At 37.7% G+C, this 26,532-nt stretch overlaps 1 protein-coding gene and 2 long non-coding RNA genes across 3 annotated transcripts; all 3 read left to right on the forward strand.

The window, feature by feature from the left end:
• Nucleotides 1-3,070: 3,070 nt before the first annotated feature.
• LOC145603515 (uncharacterized) lies at nt 3,071-8,846 on the forward strand. Its single transcript, XR_014104868.1, has 3 exons — nt 3,071-3,173; nt 3,918-3,972; nt 8,441-8,846. It is a non-coding gene; the product is annotated as an uncharacterized LOC145603515 (long non-coding RNA).
• Nucleotides 8,847-10,059: 1,213 nt separating this feature from the next.
• LOC145603724 (uncharacterized) lies at nt 10,060-10,660 on the forward strand. Its single transcript, XR_014104898.1, has 3 exons — nt 10,060-10,213; nt 10,312-10,524; nt 10,607-10,660. It is a non-coding gene; the product is annotated as an uncharacterized LOC145603724 (long non-coding RNA).
• A 128-nt stretch (nt 10,661-10,788) lies between these two features.
• On the forward strand, nt 10,789-17,902 carry LOC145606317 (uncharacterized). The gene is made up of 3 exons (XM_081662335.1): nt 10,789-10,893; nt 10,994-11,431; nt 17,734-17,902. The coding sequence occupies exons 1-3, from the start codon at nt 10,810-10,812 to the stop codon at nt 17,767-17,769; spliced, it is 558 nt and encodes a 185-aa protein (XP_081518461.1). The 5' UTR covers nt 10,789-10,809; the 3' UTR covers nt 17,770-17,902.
• Nucleotides 17,903-26,532: the final 8,630 nt, after the last annotated feature.

Below are 26,532 nucleotides of genomic sequence, written 5' to 3' on the forward strand. Positions count from 1 at the left end.
GTCAAATTCGACCATGAAAACTCTAGATCTAGAGTTTTTATGGTCGAATTTGGCCTCGTAAACCTTATTCAAGGTATAGAGAGTCGTCAAATGAAGATTTGTGTGTTTTTTTCAATTTTTTTTTTCATTTTTTATGTTTTTGGGTGGTGGGTGATTTGATGGTTTATTGTGGGTGGTTTTTGGTGGGTGATTGGGTGGTTTTCGTGGGTGTTTGGTGGGGCGTTGGGTAGAGTTTTGGTTAGGTTATGGGTTCGGTCAGGGTTTGGGTGGGTTTGGGTGATGAATTTACGGTGGGTGGATCTGGGTTCTGGTGGCGTGAGGTGAGGGCTGGGGTTGGAGATGGTGGTGTGGGGTGACGGTTGGTGGTGGTAGGAGGTGGTGGGTCGTGTGGGGTGACGGTTGGTGGTGGTAGGAGGTGGTGGGTCGTGTCGGCTGACGGTTGGTGGTTGTAGGAGGTGGTGGGTCGTGTAGGGTGACGGTTGGTGGTGGTAGGAGGTGGTGGGTTGGAGATTTTTGTATACTTATGTAATTTTGTAGATTTATAATTTTATATATATATTTTTTTTTTGAAGCAGATTTATAATTTTATATAGATTTATGTAATTTAAGTATGTAATTTTGTAGATTTATGTATGTAATTTTCCAAATTTATGTATGTAATTTTTGCAGATTTGGTTTTTGTATGTAATTTTGCAGATTTGATTTATGTATATTACGTAATTTATGTTTATTATTATTAAATTTTAATGTATCCTGATTTCAAAGTTAAAAAAAAAAGGGAGCAATAATATTTAATATCCAAATAAAAAAAACCGGGAAATAATATTGCCACCGGTTAACCGGTGGCAAATACTTGTTTTTGCCACCGGTTTTGAACCGGTGGCCTTTCTTGTGGGGTATTGCCACCCCCCAAATGACCACCGGTTCAAAACCGGTGGCATAGGGGGTTTTGAACTGGTGGTCAACTTGTTTTTTCGCCTAGTGATATTGATATATTTTAGGAAACATATCTTGTGTAAAGATATGATAGAATATTGTGGAATACTAGGGGTGTTACCCTAGTGATAAATGTATATATACTCTTGTATTGAGCCGTGGAGTTGAATAGGAATTGAGGTAAATATTTCATAAATTGTCTCTAATTTAATTATTTGGGTTAATGTATGGTCAATTGGCCGCAATTCAAAAGTATGGCCAAATACTGAATTGTTTTCTCTTGAATGATTTTTGGATACAGATATTGATTGTAAAGGACGAGAGTTTGAGCTCATACCCTTTGGTACAGGAAGATGAATATGCCCCGGAATGCCACATGCTTATAGAATGACACATCTAATGTTGGCTACCCTTCTTCATCCCTTCAATTGGAAGTATTGTCATGGAACAAATCCATACGATGTGGACTTGGAATGAAGAAAAGTTTTGAATTACTTTGCAAAAAGTTGTGCCACTTGAGGCCATTCCACTCTCAAGATGACTGATCTCTTTTTTTTTTTTTTTTTTTGGTGGAATAAGAACTGCATTAAAAGGTTAAAACATTAACAAGTTTACAGTTTTCTGGCCATTGTATTGGCCTCATTACAACTAACACCGCCATAATTCAAGGTGGGTTCAAAAGTGGTGTAATAGCACCCAAATAGAAGTCTAAGTTGTGATTAGTTAAAAGCTTACTGCCAAAAGAGACACTACTGCTATTACATAAATCCACTCCAACAGCAGGAGGGTTAATAATTACACAGATCCTTAGCAGAGTGCTGAAGCTCCATTCCTGCCTACTTGAAGTTATTAGACTGAGCATAGCTTGCCTGGCCACCACATCTGCTTCCCTGACTTGATCCCTAGGGCCCTTGAACAGCTTTCCCCTTGACATCCTGTTTATTAGGTCCCTACAAAATGAATAATGATTCCCCATTCATCAAATGCAATGTCAGATTTATTGGTTCCATTGACTGCTCTATGAGAATCAGAAATGATGGTTACATCTGTAGGAGATTATAGGTACTAAATGCGGAAATAACATGAATCATATTCACATAGCACCGAACCAAGGATCTCATGTATAACACATAAAGAAGTAAGAATTATACCTTTGAAGCGTGATTCCACGATGATCGAGCAAGAACAATGGGGAGATAAAGAACCTCAAACGTGATTCCTCTACTTGGTCCACGGGCACAGATTAAGACCTCCACTAATGCTAGTTAGTCGTGAAAGATCCCTTCTATCGACCTTCTACGGAGATGAACGAATGATCAACTAGTCAAGAACCACCGCGCAACACCACGCGGGCCACTAGGGGTGGCCGGCCGTGGGTGAGAGGGGAGAGTGAGAGAGGCGTGCGTGAGAGAGGGGGTTGAGGGCTTTTGGATGGTGGTTGCTTAGATTCACAATTCATTGTATGTTAATTGTGACTTGACTAATCAACCCTAGGCATGACTATTATTTATAGATCATATCTCTAATTAATAGTCCAAGTCCAAATCCAAGCCCAATTCCTAATCCCACTCAAACTACACTTAGCCTAATCATACTTATGACTAATTAATTGCTCATGAGGCCCATCACTACTACAAAACCCGCATATTTTAGACGCTTTTTCTTCGACGCTTTGGATGCGAGTCAGCGTACAATTTTTGGTTCCGCTTTTTCTCGACGCTTTTTAGTGTCGATGGTTTTTTTCGACACAGAAAGGCGTCGAAAAAATCACGAGTCTTACACGTGACTTTCTCACACCCTAGCTACTGCCTGCAATTTTAAAATTTAGTAAAAAAAAAAAGCGGGCTTCAAGACTCACCCCTAATTATTTACTAAAAAAAAAGAGAAAAAGAAAAAAAAGAAATACTCTCAAACCCATCCAATTAAACCAACCAGTAAATACATCGACTGAGCAATTTTTCGCCAAAAAACAAATACTGAGCAATTTCACCAAAGCTACTGTTGTCTCTGCTCATAATCAAAGATACAAAATTCATCATTTTTTGTGTTAAATTCTTGGTTTTCTTGCTAATTTTCAACGAATTTAGGAGATTTCAGGTAATTGATTCACAATTTGCTTCACAATTTTTGAAACCTAATTGTTCATAATTCGGTAAATTTTGTTAATTTGGGAATTATTCTTTGCATGTGTTCGATTTACAATTGGAGTAGAACAAGAATCGATCTCTTATTGCAAGGTAATTTTTTTGCCCTTAATTTGATAATGTAAATTCTTTTTTTGTTTTTTTTTTTCGTGAATTTTGTTTTCAAATTTCAGATTTGCTTGTTCTTGTTGTCGTATTTTTTTTTAAAAAAAGTTTTTTTTATGCGTTTTCTAAGGTTTTAGTTTGGGATTTTTCGAATATTTTTTGATATAATCACTTTCTTATTTTAAAGATTGAGTTGAATTGTTTGGAAAATTTGAAAGTGTGCTGGCTTGAAGAGGGTTCGTATGGGGGTGGTTTTTTGTAATTTCTCTTTCAATTCTGTATAAGTTGAAGGTGTCACTGATATAGGTGGTGTGGTAGTAATTGCACTGGTGATGCTATATGAACCTAAGTAGGCAAATCATATATAGGCAAGCCTAGCAGTAGTATATATGAACCTGTTAGTTGAATTATACTAAACTGTTAGTATAACTAAACCTGTATATAAGATGATCTATTCAAAATCTAAGTTATGTAACCGACCCAAATTTATGTTATTATATATTATTTTGTACAAGTTGCTTCTGCTTAGGAATACCACTTAGGTTATGTAGTCTATACGTTACATTTTACTTTGCATACTCTTCAAGATTACCTTCAAAATAAATAAATAAATAAAACATAAACAATGCGAGTTTATAAGTGCTTCTTTGGACTATAATGCATTTACACTTGCTTCTTTACATCCTTCAAAATGTAAAATCTTACCAACACTACCTTTTCTTTTTTTTACAGCTTTGTTCAACATTTAGATTCGCACGCTCTTATTGTACTTTTGCGGCAAGAGAAGGTACACTCTACCTTACACATTAGCTCAAAGTAGAATACATTTTTAAAGATGTTGGCTTGATTAGTGTATGTCATATACTTATTTCAATTTTGTAGGCTTATTGATTAGATTTGCCTTATTGGATGTTTCATGTACACTATCTTCTAATTGCTTGAAAAACTTGTATAACTTTTTTTTTTTTGTTGCATGTTTCTTTCTAATTTTCTTCATTCACCCCTCAACAAATTTTTAGGCTTGAATTACTTACATTATTTATTAGTGGATAAACTTGTTGGTATTATAAGTTTTGATGGATGTCTATTTACTCGGTGAAAGTGATGTCCTTATTATATATTGGTTTTAGGATACTCTTATTTTTGTATTGTTTTCAATTAGCAATTAATTATATACTTCTTTGTAGACATGGATACTAGTTGGATTGATTTACCAAGAGGTGATCCTAGTTATTTTAAAGGTTGCATGAAATTCTTGGAACTTGCTAAAGAGACTCTTTTACCAAATACATGGGAAACTAAATGCCCATGTAATAAGTGCAAGTTAAATAAAACAAATTCTGTAGAAGAAGTTGGAGGGCATATTTTATTTTATGGTTTTTATAAAAACTATAGAAATTGGATATTTCATCGTAAAGATGAAGGGAGTAAGACCTATGATCTAAGTGATGATCAAGTAAATGCAGTAGGTCGAGATGATATGGACGGGTTACTAAGAGCAGCTTTTAGATTTAATACACAACAAACCGACAAAACTCAAGATCCATCATTTAATGAACAAAGTATTGAGGATGACAATTCATATGACATGGATGAGGTAGATGATGAGTATCAATCAACTTTCTCAAATGAAGAACAAGCAACTTTCTCAAATGAAGAACAAGCAAAGTATAAAAATCTCATGAAAGCTTCTCAAAAAGGCCTATACGAGGGGTGTACTACTTTTTCAAAACTTTCATTTCTATTGCATTTGTTTCACCTAAAGTGTATGTTCCATTGGTCTGCAGAGTCATTTAATAAATTACTTGAACTTCTAATTGACGCATTTCCCATTATTAAGGAGTTTCCATCGTCCTATTATGAAGGCATGAAGATAATAAATGATTTAGGGTTAGGATATGAGAAAATCCATGCATGTCCAAATGATTGCATGTTATATTGGGGCGAATTCGCAAATAAAAGTGAGTGTCATATATGCAAGACATCAAGGTGGAAAAATGTGAAAGGAAAGGAGGGTGATGTAAATGAAAAAGGAAAAGAAGCATTTAAGAAAGGCGAGGCAGCTAAAGTTATGCGGTACTTTCCCCTTATCCCTAGATTAAAGAGGCTTTACATGTCATCTAAAACTGCAGAGGATATGAGATGGCACTTTAATCGTAAGGATGATAAGATTCTACGACACCCTGCTGATGGCGAGGCCTGGAAAAAATTTGATGAAAAATATACAGAGTTTGCCGCTGATCCTCGCAGTGTTAGATTAGGCCTAGCGAGTGATGGTTTTAATCCATAACGTCTTATGAACACAAATTATAGTACATGGCAGGTGGTCCTCATTCCTTATAATTTACCACCATGGCTTTGTATGAAACCATCATCCTTTATTCTTTCTATAATTATTCCTGGTAAATTTGGTCCCGGTATGGATATTGATGTGTACTTGCAACCACTAATCCATGAATTAAAATTATTATGGGAAGGTGTTGGTGCTTTTGATTCTTATAATGGAAGCAACTTCAAACTGCGAGCAGCCCTACACTCTACTATTAATGACTTTCCGGCTTATGCTATGCTGTCAGGTTGGAGTACGAAAGGCTACAAAGCTTGTCCTTCTTGCACTCATTCTACTCATTCTGATAGATTTGGTGGCAAAATTATCTACACTGGGTATCGAAAATGGTTGCCTATTGATCACCCATATCGCTCACAAGCTAATTTGTTTGATGGGAAAGAAGAATATGGTATTGCTCCGATTCGTACTAGCGGGACCGAAGTTTTGAAGCAACAAGAAGGGGTAAAGTATGTATATGGGAAGACAAAAAAAGTTCCTAAAAAAAGAGGGAAAAAAGCTGCCAATGAACTTGATGATGATTGCGATCCCGATGGTGATCATATTTTTTGGAAAAAGAAAAGTACATTTTTTGAATTAGAGTATTGGGAGCATAATCCTCTTAGACATAATTTAGATGTTATGCACATTGAAAAGAATGTGTCCGATATTTTATTAGGAACTCTTTTAGATATGGATAATAGTAGGGATGATCAGAGTGGCAGAGAAGCCCTAAAGAATTTGAATATAAAACCTCATCTATGGATCGACCCTCAAGGTTACATCCCGCCGGCTGCATACACCATGTCTAACGAGGAGAAAGAACGATTTTTGAAAGTCTTGAAAAAGATGAAAGTTCCTGATGGATATGGATCTAATTTGCAAAGATGTGTGAATCTAAAGCAACGGAAACTTATTAATATGAAAAGTCACGATCATCACATTCTCATGCAAGACATCCTCCCGGTTGCTTTAAGGGCGTCGAATGCCACAAGAGTTATTGACTTGCTTGAAGAGTTGTCTGACTTTTTTAAAAAGATATGTTCAACTGCTATAGATACAAGAGAATTAGATACCATTCAATCAAAGCTCGTGTTGACTCTTTGCAAGTTTGAAAAGGAATTTTTACCAACATTTTTTACAATCATGGTTCATCTACTAATTCATTTAGTAGAAGAGGTTAGACTAGGCGGACCGGTTCATTATAGATGGATGTATCCTGTTGAAAGGTACTTATTATTATTATTATTATTATTATTATTATTATTATTATTATTATTATTATTATTTTTATTTGTATTATTTATTTTTATATAATAATTTTTCCTATTCTTTCACATTCACATGCAAAATCGTTACTATAATTCAAGGTACTTGGCCTTTTTGAAATCTCATGTAAGCAATAAAGCGCAACCGGAAGGATCTATAGCTGAAGGTTACCTTATGTGGGAGACAATTATATTTTGTTCGAGATATCTAGAAAGTGTTGAGACTGTTCAATAGACCTAGAAGGAATGAGAATGGTGTATCAAACATTGACAACTATTTGTATAACTCTGGTAGTCGTGTTGTTGGAAAAAAAGAAAATGTCCGTTTGGATGATAGAAGTTTAAAGCAAGCTCATCGCTATGTTTTACTTCATTCTGATGAACTAACCCCGGCGCTCAAGTAAGTAGCATAATGTGTTTAGTTAAAGCGTCCAATATATACTTGTTACTAACATAAAATTTACAATCTCGGTAGTGAGTTCCTAAAACTAAAGAGGCAAGAGAATGACGTTGGAGGAAGTCAAGCTGATGAATCTATTGAAAATCAGTGGATAATTGATGAATTTGCAGATTGGTTGCAAAGCCAGGTCATATGCTTTTACATTTAGGGTCTTTTTATTTACATATTATACAACTTTCTAATTCTAACTTTATTATTCTCGAATTATAGGTCCATAATTTAGATGATAGCACGGTAGATGGAAAGTTAAGAAAAGCCTTAGCCGGTGGCTTGAGTAACCGCGGGAAAAGGATGAAAAGTGTTATTATCAATGGTTACAAATTTGATATTGTGGATCGTGAGCGATTTCGAGTAACTCAGAATTCAGGAATCATGGTGGAAGCAGAGGGTCATGAATATTATGGAAAACTCAAAGAAATTTTGGAATTAGATTATAATGGATCATATAAGGTTGTATTGTTTCGTTGTGATTGGGTCGATATCCGTAGGGGTATCAAAACAAATCCGAATGGAAGTGTTCGTATCAATTTCTCAAAGTTGACGCACACTGGTCGATTTTTGCGTGATGATCCATTTGTTTTCTCATCTCAAGCAAAACAAGTTTTTTATATTGAGGATGAGATACAAAAAGCGGGGTGTCATGTTGTGAAAACTAAGCCTAGGGACTTGTTTGATATACCTGAATAATTTGTTTACAACTTTTATAATTTATTATAGATTTGAGTTCATAAATTTGGATGGGTGTGTATTTTTATATTTCAGTTAGTTATTATAATTCATCAAAGTTTGTACTTTGTCAACTGATTTTCAATTTCTTTTAACTAAATTCTAGAACTGAAACAGAACTGAAATTCAAATCTCATTTCAGTTCTGGAATTCAGTTTTGATTTCAGCTCTGAACAACATAAATGAATTCTAGAACTGAAATCAGAACTGAAAATCAAATCTAATCTCAGTTCTGGATTTTAGTTTTGATTTATGCTTTGAACATCAGAACTGCATTACAGCTTGTACTTTATGGATTCCTAAGATTAAATGTTGTTGTTCTTGTTTCTTAATTAAAGAGGCTTTTATGCATTTAACTCACTTTTGGCCTTCTTAACTAATGCTTACTATATTCATTACTTGGCTTCTTATTGTCACGCTTATGATAATTTTTTATTTCTGTTCTTTTTAATAACTTATTTTGCGAATTTATCAGGTAAAGTATGCTTTACCGAAGCAAGAGAGCAAGGGACATACTTGCTGCCACAGCCAAGTCACATGATCTAGTATCATCACATTCACCAACTATCTCTAATGCACATACTTCTTCTGCTGCTGAAGCTTCACAACCCACCAAAAAACAAGCTAGAAAGTCACCACAAACTGAGGTTCTTAGGGATGACAAATGGGGACCTTTTTCTCCACCCATTTCCACTACAAATTCTGACCACCCACCACCTAATAATTTAGGATCCATTTGGAAAAACCCTCCTGGTTCAACATTAAATTCAGTTAAGGAAGCAGTTACGCAAGGTCAGCAAAAAAAATACCCACCAGAAGTTTCATCTTTAGTCCCACCTAATATCCCACCTAATGTTCCACATTCAATTGCACCAAACTCATTGAACTCCCCTTCTACTTCTCAGAAACCTCCTGAGCGCCCAAAACCTGCTACATGAGGAATCCGGAACCGTGAAACAGGTGCTGTGAAAACCACAGCTACAGCTCCACAGGATAGTCATAAAAGACAAAAAAGTGGAAATGAATCAGAAGAGATCCCGAAACAATCTAAGTCCTTGCGACCAAAAGCACTCCCGGATTGGCGAGATGACATTGATTTTGACGACAAGGAGGAGGTTCTAACCATAGGTAAATGTTTTCCACCTAAAGTTGTCTGCTGATGCTTGATGTTGTTGTGGTGTGATCCTGCCCTAATGCTGCTGCTTGTTATTGTGGGGGGAGGGGGAGGGGGGCTAGCTTGTGTTATACGTGTTATATATGCATATGTATTTTAAATATCATTGTCAAACTTGTTCTAAATTTGGATATATGGAATTGTTTATATCTTGAAATTTGTATTGAGCTGCATAATTAATTGTGTTATACGTGTTATGTGCTAATGTCATGTTTGTTTGGTTTTTATTTTTATTTTTATTTTATTTTTCCTTACTTCATCATGAGATCAGATTTTGAGACACACATATGATATGTGTAGCATGCTTTCTTTTTTGATTCAGTACATGTTAATTGTGTTATACGTGATTCAGTACATTTGATTTCAGTTCTGGATTTCAGTTTTGATTTCATCTCGAACATCAGAAATGAATTCTAGAACAGAAATTAGAATTGAAAATCAAATCTGATTTCAGTTCTGGAGTTCAGTTTTGATTTCAGCTCTAAACATCAGAAATGAATTCTAGAACTGAAATCAGAACTGAAATTCAAATGTGAATTCAGTTTTAAATTTAGCTCTGAACATCAGAATTGAATGACATAACTGAAATCAGACTTGAAATTCAAATCTGAATTCAGTTTTGGAATTCAGTTTTAAATTTAGCTCTAAACATCAGAACTGAATGACAGAACTGAAATTCAAATCTGAATTTAGTTTTGGAATTCAGTTTTAAATTCAGCTCTGAACATCAGAACTGCATTACAGCTTGTGTGTGTGTATTTGCAAAATACATTGACTACGGTAAGTGGTATTTCTTTATTCAATTTTAACTTAATTTTGTTATTTTATTTAGATGCCAAGGGTAATACTACCTTAGTAAGTGGTATTATTCTGCCAATTGACGTATGGAGTAATAACTGCGTCCAGTACTTTGTCGAATTCAATGATTTATGCCAGCCAATTAGGAAGGGTGGACATATTTTGGTTAAATTCATTAGTATGCTTGCGAAGATGGAGTCACATTGTCCAGTTGGGGAAAAAGATTGGAAAGCAATCGACAAGCATTTTAAAGGGAAAATAATTAAAGACATAAGAGTAAGTATATTCATCCCTAAGACACATACTTAGACGGTCTCTTACTTCTAATAGATTACTTACTGATTTATATTTTTAACTAATTATTTTTATTGAAGGACCGTTTTGTGATTCCTCCTGGTGTGGAATATGACAACCAAGCTTTGAAGCGTGCCAATAAATGTTGGAGGCAGTTCAAATATTCTCTGAAACTGATTCATTACAAGCCACTGGAGAAGACATTGGATGATATTTGTAATAATGTGCCACATGGAATTACCAGTAGTAACTGGGTTAAGTTGGTAAAATATTGGGATTCAGATTACGGGAAAGTAAGGACAATATTTACCTTATTGTTTACTCTATTAAACGCTATTTAATCTCTAACTAAAAAATCTGAAAATGTGATTGCAGACTATGTCAGCATGCGGTAAAAAGGCACGAGCTTGTCAAAATCAGATTCATACATCTGGCTCTAAACGTTTTGCAAACCAACAAGCTGATTATGTATGGAATATATATTTCATTTTATATTTACTTAGGATATTAGTAAGAGAAAAGCCAAGTTATATGCGTTATATACTATTTATTTATAGGAAGATGAACATGGATAAAAAATGAGCTTGTTAGCGCTGTGGATCAAAACCCATGCGAGTAAAGACGGAAAATTTCTTCCTCACACAGTCACTCAAGATTTTGTGGTATGGTTTTGTAACAGATTTCTGGAATCATTTTGTGTAGATTTTGTGGTGTGATTTTTTGTTATTTGTGGTCTTACATTACTTGTAAATGTTGGTATAGGATGATGTTAAAGCTAAGGTTGAAGAGTTGAGGATGGTGCACCCTAAGATGTCTGAACAAGAGCTCGAAGATGAAGCATTTCAGCAAACTATGTATGGCGATGAGATTCCCGATCGTCCGGTGGGTTACGGACTAGGGGTTAAAAAGGGGGACATTTTCGGAGTACGTGGTGTGTTAAGGAAGGAAGGCTATGGAAAAGTTCAAAAGAGGACTATTGTGATGGATAGTGTTAAAGAAGAAGTGAATGCTTTGCACAAGAAAAATGATACACTATCTCAAGAAAATGAAAAGCTGAAAGACGAGGTCGAACACAACAATCTTCTTCTTAAAGCGCTTGTTGGACAATTTTCTCAGATTGTAGGTGCAGTTAGTCAAGGGAAAGCATCTCCAGGTCTTCTAGACAAAGCATCTGAATTCTTAGGAAAGACACAACATCAGGTAACAAAGTCACATTTCCCTTCATGACTGATATCAGGTCTTCAATCCTAAAATGCTTGTGTGTGTGTGTGTGTGTGAAATTCAAAGCTTGTGTGTGTGTGTGTGTGTGCCCTGCTCCCCTGCTACTGCTTGTCATGATCCCTGCTGCTTTTATACTGCTTGTCTGCCCTGCTCCCCTGCTACTTGCTGTAAAGCTCTCCTGCTGCTTGTTGTCCTGCTGCTTCACTAGTGGAAAAATCCTCATCCGTAACGGGCAAAAAAGGGCCATCCGTAACGGGCAGCGTCCGTTACGTATGCGGCCGTTACGGATGGCCATTGTTATTCGTAACGGGCACTTTCCGTTACGAATAATGGGTTATTCGTAACGGGCATCTGAAATGTCCGTTACGAATAACCCATTATTCGTAACTGACATTTAGATGTCCGTTACGAATAACCCATTATTCGTAACTGACATTTCAGATGTCCGTTACGAATAACCCATTATTCGTAACTGACATTTCAGATGTCCGTTACGAATAACCCATTATTCGTAACTGACATTTTAAATGTCCGTTACGAATAGAGTTTTATTGTATATAATTTAACACTTATTTGTAACGGGCAACAAAAGTGCCCGTTACGAATAACTGGTTATTTGTAACTGACAATTTTGCTGCCCGTTACAAATAATTATTAAATTAAATTTTCATTTTATTTAATTTCAACAGCATGTATTTATATATAATTAATATATATTAATTAAAACCTGTTATAATATACCTGTTCCTGTAAAAAGCAATTATACCGAACAATCTTTCATAAAAATTAATACGACGTAATATAAAAACTGAAGTAGTAACACATTACAAATAAAAACTTGTATAAATTTATCCAACATATACAACAACACTAAAAATATTACGTTGTTCTACCTAAGCTAATAGTTAAGCATTCAATAAATATTTACTTCTAAAGTATTGCGCCCATTGTTCTCGAACCAAATTCAACTCGCCAACATCATACGGGGCGGTCCTTGGACTAAAATCCTATTGAAAAAAAAAACCATATGAAAGTGGTTACAAAATAAAAACAATCCATAATAAAAACAATCATTAGAATAAATGTGATGAACCAAATTATAGAAATAAAACTCATAATATAGAAACAAAACACATAACATCCTTAATTGACTTATATTTTGATTTCTATGAGTTGAAATCAATAAAAAGTTAACATTTACTCACTTTTGGGAGCGTATAGAGCCAAAAAGGCTTCAAAATTGTGCTAAAGGACTTCTATCTTTCCCATCTTTCAAATATTGGTTCAAATTAACACAATGTAACACATAACATCCTTAATTATATTTTTTTTTGGTTTCTATGAATTGAAATCAATGATAATTGACCACTATCTCACTCTTGGGAGCGTATAGAGCCCAAAACACTTCAAAATTACCTAAGGGCCTTCTACCTTTCCCATCTTGAAATGAGGACGAAGCTTCTTTAATGGAGTTGAGGGAGCTAAGGATCGAGCTGTGCTATCTTATGGAAGCTGTACTATCTCAGTAGGAAAGGGCAGGAATGCACAAAGTGCTATATAAGACATAACAGTTAGTCGGCAAGAAGCAAACACAGATATTTCAGCAACTTAACACCATTTTAATTTGAGGATAAAACACGAGGGAAAAATTGGTAGTGAAATTATTATATCTTGGGAAGTGGGAATTGGAATTAGGGAAGGGATGAAAGAATATTATATCTTGCCATTGAAAAGGAAAAGAGTATTAGTAAAGGGTATGCAGTAATTTATTCCCAATATGTTCCCATCCAAGCCAAATAAGATAATGATACAGTGATAATTTAAAGAATGATGAAAAGAATGTCAGAGTACTTTCACTCACCACATAATATAGAGCAAAGTTGTCCTTGTCCTCAATATATGTTGACCTCAAGTTAAATCGAATCATATAGATGACCCACAATGTGAAAACCAAGGTAGCTGAATCAAGCAGTGTGTGGATATCATATTCCATGACAAAACTGCAATACAACCTAACTGCTAAAAATATAGCTGTAAGCTCCTGTGACTTAAGTGAGAGTCCTGCAAATCATCCAAAGTGGAAAAAAATTTATTCAAACATCAGAAAAGATAACTTCACCGCACAAGATTGTAGCTACAGCTATAGAATACAAAGACAGCAGTGTCATTTGGTATTTTAAAATAAGGGAATTCTATTAGTTGGAGAAGTTATACATAGTTCAAATTGAAATAAATAATTCAATAAGCAGATATTTAGCTTCAGCCATGACTCCTCAAAGAGAACTTTTAGGAAACGAATGTTGGCCTATTGCCAAGATCAATCAAGCCTACTTTGACAATAAAGAGATAGACAGAGGTACTAAAGTAATACTACGGACATCATAAATGTAATAAATATAATCTAAAATAATGGCACAAGTGCACAACACATTGTACAAACACGCCAATATGGTATGGTCTTAATTCAAGCAAAATTTAAAAGTTTCAGCTAATTTGTGAGTTTTCAGTACTATGCAACCAAAATCCAATCTCACTCCTCTTCTTACTGGTTCTATCATGTTGGCCCAAAATCCACACACTATTTATATAGTTGAAGAAAAAGTGTTGCCATCTATTACCTTCATCATCCACCATCTTCATTTTTGAGAAAATTTAACTCCAGATCTAAAATACATAATTAAGCAAACTAAATGAAATACAAAGTTCTACATACTATATCATCAGATATCATCTTAAAGACTTAAAGGGACAATTGAGAATAATTAATTCTTTCATCATCAACCACCTCCATTCTCATGAAAATTCACTCCCAATCATACACAAAGTCAAGCACCCTAATTGCAATTAGCAACACAACTACTCCACACAGATAATTACATTTCTTTTCGTTATAGCCACAGACAACAAGAAAGACACATTGCCTTCATCATAAATCACCTTCATTCTCTTGAAATAATTAGTTCAAACACATAAGTTCCTTCTTGTAAAAACACACACATACTCATAAGCACTACAAAGGCTGGCATTATTCCCCAATATTTTTTATATATCTAATAATCCACACATCCTCATTACAGTTACAGAGAAATATGATCTAATAAGCACACCATTGAAGGAAATATCTTTTATTATTATTTATTTTTTTTCAAAACTTCCTTTTCACTTGTGCACCTCAATAATTGTTGAATCAATATAGTAGGCATCCTCATCCTTGACTTGGTTGCAATTTCCACTATATAATTTTTCATATAAACTGAATTTATCATAGAAAATGTAGCATTACAACATATATTCTCAGATAGCAGGTAACTTTCTCCAAAAAAAGTCAGACAAAAACATAATTCATATTAGCTCAAAATTCAAAGGCTTTTAAACTAAAACATAATAAAACCCAAAACAAATGGAAAATAGTAAAATCAATCAATTAATTTGGGGAAAAAAAAAACCTATAATTCAGTAATTGCAATTAAGCAAACTGAAATAAGGGTTACGAAATTGGGGGAGGACAGAGAAAGAGTACGCTTTAATGGAGAACTATGAGCGCTTCAATGGAGAACTCAGACAGCGCTTCAATGGAGAACTCATACAGCGCTTCAATGGAGAACTCGGAGTGCGCTTCGTTAATGGAGAACTCGGAGTGCGCTTCATTCAATGGAGAACTCGGAGTGCGCTTCATTCAATGGAGAACTCGGACTGCGCTTCAATGGAGAACTCAGAGTGCGCTTCAATGGAGAACTCGGAGTGCCCTTCAATAATGGAGAACTCGGAGTGCGCTTCAATGGAGAACTCGGAGTGCGCTTCAATAATGGAGAACTCGGAGTGCGCTTCAATAATGGAGAACTCGGAGTGCGCTTCAATGGAGGAGAAGAGTGAGAATGAGAGGAGCTGGAGAGAGAAAGAGGAATTTTTTTGACAGAGGGAGTGAGAAAGGGGAAAGTGAAAATTTAGGGCTTACTTTATTCGTAACGGACACCCTATGTTAGTTACAAATAACAAGGTCAAAATTCTGTTGACTTTTCTATTTGTAACGGGCAATATTTGTTGGTTACGATTAGTTACTTAATCGTAACGGGCAGAATAATGCCTGTTACAAATAACAACTTATTCGTAACGGGCACCAATATGTCCGTTACGAATAACAACTTTTTCGTAACGGGCACCAATTTGTCCGTTACGAATAACCCTTTTCCTGCCCATTTCATAACTTTTTTGTAACGGACATTGAATTTGCCCGTTACGAATGACTTAATTGTAACGGAAAATCATATGTCCGTTACGAATAGCTTGTTACAAATAAGATTTTTTCCACTAGTGCTTGCTGTCCTACTCCCCTGCCCTAGAACACAAGTCTGATGTTCAGGCATAGTCTCATTAACCACACAACCTTCCAATGCAATGTATTATTTGAAAACTCTCAAATCTGCCCCAGGAGAATGCAAACCCTGGCTTTTCCAATTTCCTTTTTTATTTTAATAAATCGTTTCAGATCTAAGGTATATATGATTTAAACTTCACAGCTAATGATTTTAGATAACTTTAATAAGTTCATAGCTAATGAGTTTAAACAACTATAATTCAAGATTTATTGTTTCCTTGAAAGGTATAAACAAAAAAGTTCAGTCTAGGGCTAACAAGTTTAGGTATGTTCAAATAAGTTTTGTAAGTTCAGTTGAAATAGTTTAAAAAAATTCACACATTAATTGATTTCTTTCAAAGTCAAAATCTTCTAAATGTTCTGATCTGCAGATTGATTTCATTTCACACAGATGCTAATAGCTAAAACGTACATTACAGTGCTTCAATGCATCGGTTTTACTTTATTTTATTTTATGTTAATTTTATTTATTTATTTATTTTTCCGTCAAGTGTAAATTTTGGTTTAGTAGCTCAACTTATTAAGAGAAAATTCAACAAAGCAGGGGGGAAAAGTCCACCATGGATCTAGGCAATATGAAATAAAAACTCGAATTTCAATATACAATTTCTCCCATAAAATAAGCCAGCATACACCAAGACACCAACATAATGGCAAAAAAAGCAACCTGCCACAAATGTTTATGCCCCTTTCTCTTAATGAACTTCATAGATTATATCAGTAAAGATGACCTCGAAGAGTAAAAGGGGCAGTCTTTGAGCTTGCAGATCATCACAAGTTTTGAGAATTCCATGTCTCCTAATTAGCAAGATATAACATACACACAAGAGGGGATAAATCGCTTCTGTCGTCTCTGAGCTTGCAGATCATCACAAGTTTTGAGAATTCCCAGACAAGCAAGCCCACATGTCCTGCTCCCCTGTTTCAGAGCTTGTATTCTGGTATTGCTGTTATGAATTGCAGCTCTGAACATCAGAACTTGTGTGTGTGTGTGACTGAATTGCAGCAAGCTTGTGTGTGTGCGTGTTAATAGCATTTTGTCTTTTTGATAGGAATCTGTTGTTATGGCTAATTATTCAGTGATTTAAAGGGGGAAGGGTGTTTCATAATGGGAGTGTTATTAGTTGATTAATGCTTCAATTTTTGTATAATGAAATCTGTTGATGAAGCTCTTGACAAGCTGAATGACCCTGACACTGAGGTCAGTACTTGAATTTGTTATTGTATTTTCTACTGTTGAACGGTTTGCTAAAAGAAAGTTCTGAATCTCCCAAACCTTCCCCTTCCGCTTCCCCTCCCAGGTTTGACAAAGATATATGTTTTTTATTGTTTTCAAATAGGAGCTTGAAGTTCTTGCTATAAAGTCACTTTTTATGGAAAAAACAAATAAATAAATATAAAAAAGAAAATGTAGAACGACTAATCTAAGAAGATACCTTGGCTTTTACAGTTTCATCCTCCCTCGATCCCAGCTCAAGGTTAATATTGGTATGGGGCACAGAAATTAAAGTGAAGGAAACAATAAAAAAATTACAATTGTACTTGAAAACAATTTTATAAAAAATCAGAGAGTATAAACATTTTGGGGTGTTTAGAGGGGGAGAAGGGTAAGGGGTTGGGGACATTGCTCACTTGCTCAGAGATTGGTTCCGATGATATATGGTAAATGCAATGTGCTCTACCGTATGAGTATAACCTATACATTTCTGGTTTCGTACGTCATTTTTTTTGTTGTGATATCTTATGTGTTCTGTTCTGGTTATTGTGATCTGTTTTTGGCCATTGTACATATATCTATATGAAGTATGAACTGATTGTGATCAATTTATTCATATGTGTAATGGTTGTTGCTCTGGTAAATAATGATTTAGACTAATTTATACTTTGCATTTTTTTTTTTTTGAAGATTGGAAAAGGCAATGTAGGTGCAACAAAAGAATAGGCCGGGACACTTGAGCATCAACAAGCGACTATATCGATCAATGTGGCCATCATCTATCTATTTTGGTTTTTAGTCTTATATTAGTGATGTATTTATTTAGGGACAAGCTACATACTATAAAAAGCAACCATTTTTTTTTATTGATTGTACTGTGTTGATGTTTTCTTTTCTAAATTTGGTAATTAACTACGTACTCTTTTTATTGTTCGTTGATTAATTATGATTTTTTTTTTAATCTAGTGTTATATAGAATTTTTGTTTATTTTTATTTTAATGTTATTAATTAATTTATGATAAATTTAAAAAATTATAATGTATTTATGATGATAAATTGATAAAAGAAAAAAAAAAGCTTAAAAAATAAATCTAGACGCTTTTTAATGTCTACATAATTGTACATTTTCAAATTTCAAATACTTTCCCGCCATACCTTAGGCTGACACGAATAAACGCAAGACAACAAAAAGCGTCGCTAAATTTGATTATGTGGACAGTAAAAAGCGTCGCTAAAATACTACATACATTTGGGATAATGCGCGAAATACGTAATTTTCGACGCTTTGTATATTATTTTGGACAATAAAAAGCGTCAAGAATCCCGACGCTTTTTTGTGTCCCTGAAAAATTTTCGACTCATGGATTTTCGACGCTTTTATGCAGCGTCGAGAATTTATTTTTCGACGTTTTTTAGCGTCGAAAAATGGGCTAAAAAGCGTCCAGAAAACGCGCGTTTTGTAGTAGTGCATTAATGGGCCTCTAACTTGATTAACCCATTACCCTTGTGTGTGACCAATATAGGATCCATTCTAAAGGGCTTTGGGCTATTTGACTAGCCCAAAGATCATCTCTCATAGTCTAGCAACAGAGGATGACGCCCCAATAGAATGAACTTATTATCTCCATAATAGTGATCCTTGATATATCTAGTAATTGCACTTATCGAAGACACAATTCCTTCAACATCTTCCCAGCCTTCTCTCAAGATCCATTGAGTAGCAGTAGTAATGGCCATAGTTTCAGCCATGAGGGCAGAGGAAGCCCATGTATTAGCTGCAATACCTTTCCCCCAATTCTGATGCTGGTCTCTACAAATGCAAGCAAAGCTTGCAGAATTTCCCTGCCTTTTAAAAGAAGCATTCACTGTTATACAAAGGCTAGTGTCCTCCAGGGTATAAGATGGGGGGCTATTATTGGCAACCTGGGTCTGGTTGGAAGAATTAGGTCCTAGCCAGGCTACCTCAAGAGCCCAAGATTTAGCAGCATGGATATGATTGGAGACATGGATTGATTTTTTGTTGAAAATCTAGTCATTTCTCCTAAGCCAAAGTCTCCAAGTTATCAAGGCAAAAGTTTAGTTCCAAGGGAGCTGAAACAGGTCATGGGGGGTGGTGATGTCCAAATTGTTACAAAGCCACTCATAACCATTAGTGTGCTGGTTTGTGTCGGGGGGGGGGGGGGGGGGGGAGATAGCATTCCACATTTCTTGAGCTCTATTGCAATCTCTGAGGACATGAATAAGGGTCTCAGGGGTACCAGGGCAGAATATGCAAGATCCTGAGGTTTTGATGTGCCTAGTATGGAGGTGGTCTGTAGTGGGTAACCTATTCCATAAGCCTAACCAGAGGAAGAATTTAACAGGAGGGGGGATGGCCAATTGCCATATCTTAGAAAAATAGGCCTTATCAAGATGGGGATGAGTATTCTGCTGAAGCCATAGGTGGAGGTAAGCAGTTTTTGCATCAAAGAAAACCCCCTTACCCAAGGTTGAGAAGATCTGGTCCTCGCCAAAACAGGGAAGAACCATACTATGGATGTGAGAAATGATATAAGGAGGGAGGAAATGCAACAAGGGGGAAGGATTGAACACTCCCTCAGATAAGACAGAATCTACAGTGAGAGTGTCATCATTCTCCCTTAGGGGCCTTGAACTAAATCCCTGAGTTTCCTAAGGCCAGTCCAATTGTCATTCCAGAGAAAGCATGTATTGCCTTTACCTATAGCCCATTGAGAGAAGGAGGTTAGAAGATCCCAACCCTTTCCTATGTCTTGCCAAATGTGAGAGTGATTTCTAAATTTGGCTGGGTTAAGCCTATGAAAGTACTTCTCTTTGATTAGAGTGGCAGCTAGGTTACTAGAGTTCTAAATCTTCCAGCAAAACTTGGCCATGAGCACAATATTTTGAATGGGGGTCAACCTAAATCTAAACCCTCCCAAGTCCTTAGGGTAACAGATTTTTGACCATGCTAGAAGAGGGGTTTTCCTCTTTTCAGAGGTAGTGCCCCATAAGAATCTATTGCAGATTTGATCAATGGTAGAAGCAATTTTCTTTGGTAGCATGATGGCCTACATACTGTAAGTAGGGATTGCAACCAAGGAAGACTTGATTAGAACAGCTCTACCTACTTTGGAGAGATTCTTAGCTTTCCAAGCATTGAGTTTGGAATTCAACTTCTTAGTGATATGACTAAGCTGGGAAGAGGTTGGCCTTTATTTATCACTGAGGGGAAAGCCTAGGTATATACCAAGGTCATCACTTTCAGGAATGGAAAGAGTGGAGGTGAACAGATCTTTGATGAAGGGGGAGGCATTTTTTGAGAAGTACAGTTTACTCTTTGCATTATTCATGCACTGGCCAGACACATCCCAAAAGTTTGAAAGAGTGGTTTGCATGCTAGCAAGGGTACCAAAGGATGCCTCACCAAAAAGCAAAAGATCATCAGCAAACATGAGATAAGAGACAGGGGTATTGCTCTTTCTGAATCTAAAGGGATTCCAGGTTCCCTCATGGCAAGATGACTCAATAAGGAAGGATAGATAATTCATGCAGATTATGAAATGTAGAGGGGAAGAGGGTCCCCCTGCCTAATACCTCTAGAAGCAGAGAAATTAGAGGAGTTCACTCCATTAACCTTAACTTGGAAGACAGGATTTGAAATGCAATGCATGATCAGTTGAATAAGGAAGGATTGATCTCTACATATGATGAATCACTCTTTGTTTTGTTTTATTAAAAATGAACACTTGAATGTATCATGTTTTTATACTCCGTATATCACTATATTTTTTGTCATGTCCCTGTAATTTGTTTTATATGATTACATAGTGAAAAACAAAAGTTAGAGATTTCCTAATTTTTTGGTCGATGTGATAATACACTAACCAAATATTTGAGAATATCTTTCATATAAATTTCATGGCTTTTAGATTGTAACTTTTGAAGGAGTGCAATTTATCGAACACAACACAATGTTTTCATGGATTACTTGAGTCCAATTGTCCAAATACTGATTTCTAATCAAGACTAGAGGGGTCAAACCCGAACCGACCCGAAAAAAATTATCCGTTTTGAACTTTAACCGATCCGATTTGATCCGAGAAATTCAAGACCAAACCCGATCTGTAACCGAACTGAACTCAATCCGAATCCGAACTTGACCCGATCTGAACTTAACCCGGCACCGATTTTATCCGACCTGAACTCAACCCGAATCCGATTTGACCCGACCTAAACTCAAACCGAACCAATTTGACCCGACCTGAGCTCAACCTGATCCGAAATTGACCTGAAAAATAACCGATCATATCCGATCTGTTTTGACCCAAACTGATATTAACCCGACCTAATTTTAACTCGATTTGATTTTTACCCGATTCGAATTTAACCCGACCATAATTGATTATTGACCTTTTTATTCAAGTTCTTATGCTATATATTTGCTAATTATTAATAAGTTTACTTTTTTACTACTCCCTCCGTGTTTTTTTAAGTGATACACATTGACCGGCACATAGTTTTAGGCAATTTAATTGACTTAAATAAAATAAGAGGTAAGTCGGGTAGTGGAGTATTAAAAAATTGTTAAAGAAAGATAGTGGGGTTAATAGTTTATTGAAAAGTAATGAATGTGAGAGGAAAGATATAATAAAAAAGTAGTAGTGGGTTTGGGTGGGGACCATGAGAGGAGAGAGATATAATATTTTAATGTATTTTTTTGACAAAAAAGGAAGTGCATCACTAAATAAAATATGGCCGGAATGGAAAGTGTATCACTTAAAATAACATGGAGGGAGTACAAAGAAATAGTCTGGTGTCTTAAGTTTACTAAAAACCCATCACGTGAGACAATCTGACCAAAAAGTAGGTGGCATAAAAAGCTCTCTCTTTCTATTGCTCTCCTTTTTTCTCCCTTTACCATGTGTTTTTAGAATATTTTAATTATTGTTATGTATTTACAAATACATAACATTCCTTCATTACAACTTCTACAACTGTGCATTATCCTAGAATTATAGGCGTTATACATCGTATGGTTATATACACACTACATACATATGCAATAATTTATGCTCAAATAAAAAGAATGTACATAGTAACAATTAACTATTAATATGTATAGTCAAGTTTTTAATATAAAAATTGAATTAGTAATAAAGTAATTCTAACAACTCTAACTAATATCTTATACAAATTGAATTAGTAATAAACTAAACTAATTATAGTACAGATCTCATAACCTTGTAAGATTGTACAATTTGTTTGGGGTATTTTTACCCACGACAAGTGGACCAATGAGGAGGTGCCACGTATCAGAGGCTGGCAGGTCATCCTTGACCAATCCCCAGCTGACACGTGGCCTCTCCAGATACTCCCTTAGAATTGCGGCCTTCAAGGGCCCAATTTCCCAAAAATTCGCTATTTGGCGGCGCAGCCCATCAGTCCTAGGTTAAAATAACCTAGGAAGGGGCACTTTTCCCAATGACCCTATAAATAGGGAGATATTCCCCCAAAATGGGGGACATTCAGAAATTTACTATCATTTATTACATCCTACTTTCTCTCTCATCAGAGAACATCTGAGCTTGGAATCCAAGCAGATCCCCACCTAAATTTTTGCACTTTTTATTCTCCTTCAAGTTACTAACCTGAGCGTTGGAGGCGGAGCACCATCCACCCGGTGTCTCCGTTGTTTTTGCAGGTATAGAGTCAGCAGGACCAGTCTTCGAGTTGTAACTCTCCCAAGGGACAAAAGCACCCAAAACATTTGGCGCCGTTTGTGGGGAGAGTACCTCAACATGGTTCAAAATTCTTACCAATTATCAATTCTACCTCTCTACGTCCGGGTACTCAGACGGGTAACCCGGAGGACTTGCAACCGGTTATTCAGCCGGAAGGGTTTGAAATCCCTCAGCCTCCACCTAAGCCTCAGCTAGAGGTATTCACTGAGGAGGAGGAAGAAGAAGAAGACAATGATGTGGAGATCTACATAACCAAAGACGGTTCTCTCATCTCTAAATCCATTCGTTCCAGAGATCAGCTGAAGCGAAATCTAGATCAGGCGGGCCCAAGCAGCCGGCCCACAGGGAGGTCAGACGGGGAAACCCGGAAGACCAGAGGAGAAGCTCCAGTCACCCGGAATGAGCTCATGAAATTCATTAACTCCTTCAAGGGTGAAATCAAGGAGATGGTCAATAACAAGGCAGGCTCTTCCAAGAGTCAGCCGGCTAAAAAGATCCCCAATGATGGGAAGAAGAAGAAGCCGGTCAAGGACAGGCAGCCATTTCCTCATCCCAAGGAGAAGGCAGCCGCAAAACTTGACTGGTCAAAAATTCTGATGCCCCGGCGACCCCAGCCGGAGGCCAAAAAAGACGTCTACCTTCGATGCTAGAGAAGTCATCAATCGAAGGAGGCAGCAGCAGTCTGAGTCAGCTTCTACCTCAAGCTTTCCAGACAGCTTCAAGGAAGCTTCTGCAAGGAACTCTATGTCCTTGCATGAGAGCCGGACAGGCGGTAAATCCGTTAACACCGAACCTCAGCTGATGATAGGGTCTATGCCATACGCACCCCAGGCGCAGTATGGACAATATGGCCTCCAATTCATGCAGCCACCCCCATTCGGAGGTCAGGCGGCATATTCTAATGTCCAGCCACTGGACTGGCAGCTCCGGCTGTTGAGGCTAGGCGAACAGCCGTCTGCCTTTGCAGCCAATATAACAGAGGCGGCTCAGTCGGCCAAGGTTAAGAACATTCTGGTTGGTGCTTATGATGGCACCACCAACCCAGAAGACCACTTGATGGCATACACCAACCTGATGTGCTTACAAGGTTGGGACGATGCCACCTGGTGCCGTTGTTTTCCGGCTACATTGAAGGGCATTGCCCTGCAATGGTTTGGCAACTTGCCAGCCGGATCTGTTGACTGCTTCAAGAAGCTAGCCTTCTTGTTTACCACTAACTTCTCAATGAACATCCCTGCTAAGAAGACAAGTTTAGATTTAAGCACCATTAAGCAGGGAGAGAGAGAAGGGCTACGCTCATATGTCAGACGGTTCAACCTGGTCACAATTCAGATCCAAGGGCTGTCTGACGAGGTAGCATTTACAGACTTCTTCAAGGGTCTGAGAGACGGGTCGACTTTTAAGTTCGACCTTGTCAAAAAAGGGGCATTTGCGCTACAGGCGGCCCTGAGGGAGGCGGAAAGCTATATACAAGCAACTGACCTCTGTACGCCTGGTAGCCAGTCAGACTTCAAGAAGTATGACAAGCAAAAAGAGAACTGGTCTGCTCAGCCGGCAAAGAAAAAAGAAGATAGCAAGAAAAGAAAAGAAGTCTAGGCGGTCAGTGATTCTGAGCAGCCGTCCCAGAAGAAGAAGAAAGAGTTTAAACCGTACGTTCCCCGGTACGAGTTTAACAAAGACAGTAACTCCATCCTCATGGAGGTAAAGGACCGACTGTCCATTGAGAAGCTGAATCCAATGAAGAGTTCCGTCCAGTCTCGAAACAAAAATAAATATTGCCAGTTCGATGAGGAGGTTGGCCATGACACCAACGACTGCTTTAGTTTACAGCAGACGTTGGACCGTCTGGCTGACAAAGGGCTTTTGAAGTCCTATGTTTCTAAGTCCCCAGCCGGGGCAAAGAAGAAAAACAAGGGTCAGTCCTTTAAGGCTACCCCCAGCCTGCTAGTAGTTCGGAAACCGACAGGGATCCGGTCTACACCATAGCAGGCGGATTCTCTTGTGGTGGCCCTACCATCCGGGGCACCAAAAGCCATCTTCGAAAGATGGATAAGGATGATGAGGAGCAGGCGTCTGCCAGCTCCACTTTTCCGGATGTCCTCATTACTGAGAAGGACAGGGGCAGCGTCCGCGGCCCGCATGACGACCAGTTTTAGGCGCATCCTTATTGACACCGGTAGCTCGTCAGACATCATCAGCCTCCGGTGCTTGCAGAAGCTGAAATACAACTCCAGCAGCATGCATCCGGTCACCCACCCCTTGGTTGGTTTTGGGGGCGGGATGGTCTATCCAGCCGGAAGAATTGACTTACCCATCCGGCTGGGTGAGAAAGGCCGGGGACGACATATTGTCGTCAGATTCTTGTTCGTTAAAGAGTTAACTGCCTACAACATCATTCTTGGGAGGCCAACCCTCAACAAAGCCAAGGCGGTAATCATCCCTTCTCTTATGCTCATCAAGTATGAGAGGGATGATGGTTCTGTTGGTTCCCTGAACAGGGATCAGAAGACGGCCAGGGAGTGCTACCTCTCAGCCGTCAAGGATACTGTGGCCGCAGACGGCCAAGGGAAGGAACCAAATAGACCTTGACAATGTCAAGGATGCTCCTTCACCTCCGCCAGCAGCCGGAAAAAAGAGAAAAGCTGCAGAGCTGGTGGTGGTGAAGAAAGAAAAGAAATAGCAATCACTGACCAGTGAACGGTCAGAGGAGCTCCGTTCCCAACCGGCTGGTGAAAGTATTGATCTTGTTCTGGACGATAGCCGTCCAGAGCAAACTGTTAAGGTTGGGACGGTTGCTAATGCTATTCTGGGTGCAGACTTGCACCTTCTGTTGAAAAAATTCAAAGATTTGTTTGCCTTTGAAGTGGAAGAGATGCTAGGCATCAGCCCGGATCTCGCTGTCCACAAACTTGCCGTGGATCCAAAAATGAAGCCCATCCGGCAAAAGAAGAGAAACCACGGTGAGGAAAGAAGTCAGGCGGCAACTGCCGAAGTAAAAAAGCTGTTGGATGCCAGGTTCATTTGGCCTTGTAATTTCCCCGACTGGGTGGCAAACGTTGTACTTGTAAAGAAGCCGAATGGTACCTGGCGGATGTGTGTAGACTACACAGATCTCAACAAGGCATGCCCAAAGGATAGTTATCCACTTCCAAAAATTGACAGCTTGGTCGATTCAACAGCCGGTCATGCCTTGATGAGTTTTATGGATGCCTATTCCGGCTTCCACCAGATACCTCTGTGGAAAAAAGATCAAGAAAAGACGGCCTTCATCACTGATCAGGGGTTATTCTGTTATATTGTGATGCCGTTTGGCTTGAAGAATGCGCCGGCTACGTTCCAACGGATGATTAATACAGTCTTCATTAATCAAATTGGGAGGAATGTAGAGGCGTACATTGATGACATGATAGTCAAATCCAAGCAGCAGGCGACCTTGCTGATCTCCAAGAAACCTTCACCACACTCTGGCGGCATAAGGTTATGTTAAATCCTAAGAAATGCGTCTTTGATGTTGAGTCTGGAAAGTTTCTCGGATTCCTGATTGATCAAAGGGGGATAGAGGCTAACCCTGAGAATTGACATGAAGTCACCCCGCACTGTCAAGGAAGTTCAGAGACTCACCGGTTGCCTGGCCGCCTTGGGGAGGTTCCTCAGCCGGTCAGGTGACAAATGCCTTTACTTCCTCCAAGCAATCAGGAAGAAGACTAGATTTGAGTGGGGGGATGATGCTGAGGCGGCATTCCAAAA

Source organism: Chenopodium album, chromosome 22 (assembly GCF_948465745.1).
Source record: "Chenopodium album chromosome 22, dcCheAlbu1.1, whole genome shotgun sequence".
Taxonomy (NCBI): domain Eukaryota; kingdom Viridiplantae; phylum Streptophyta; class Magnoliopsida; order Caryophyllales; family Amaranthaceae; genus Chenopodium; species Chenopodium album.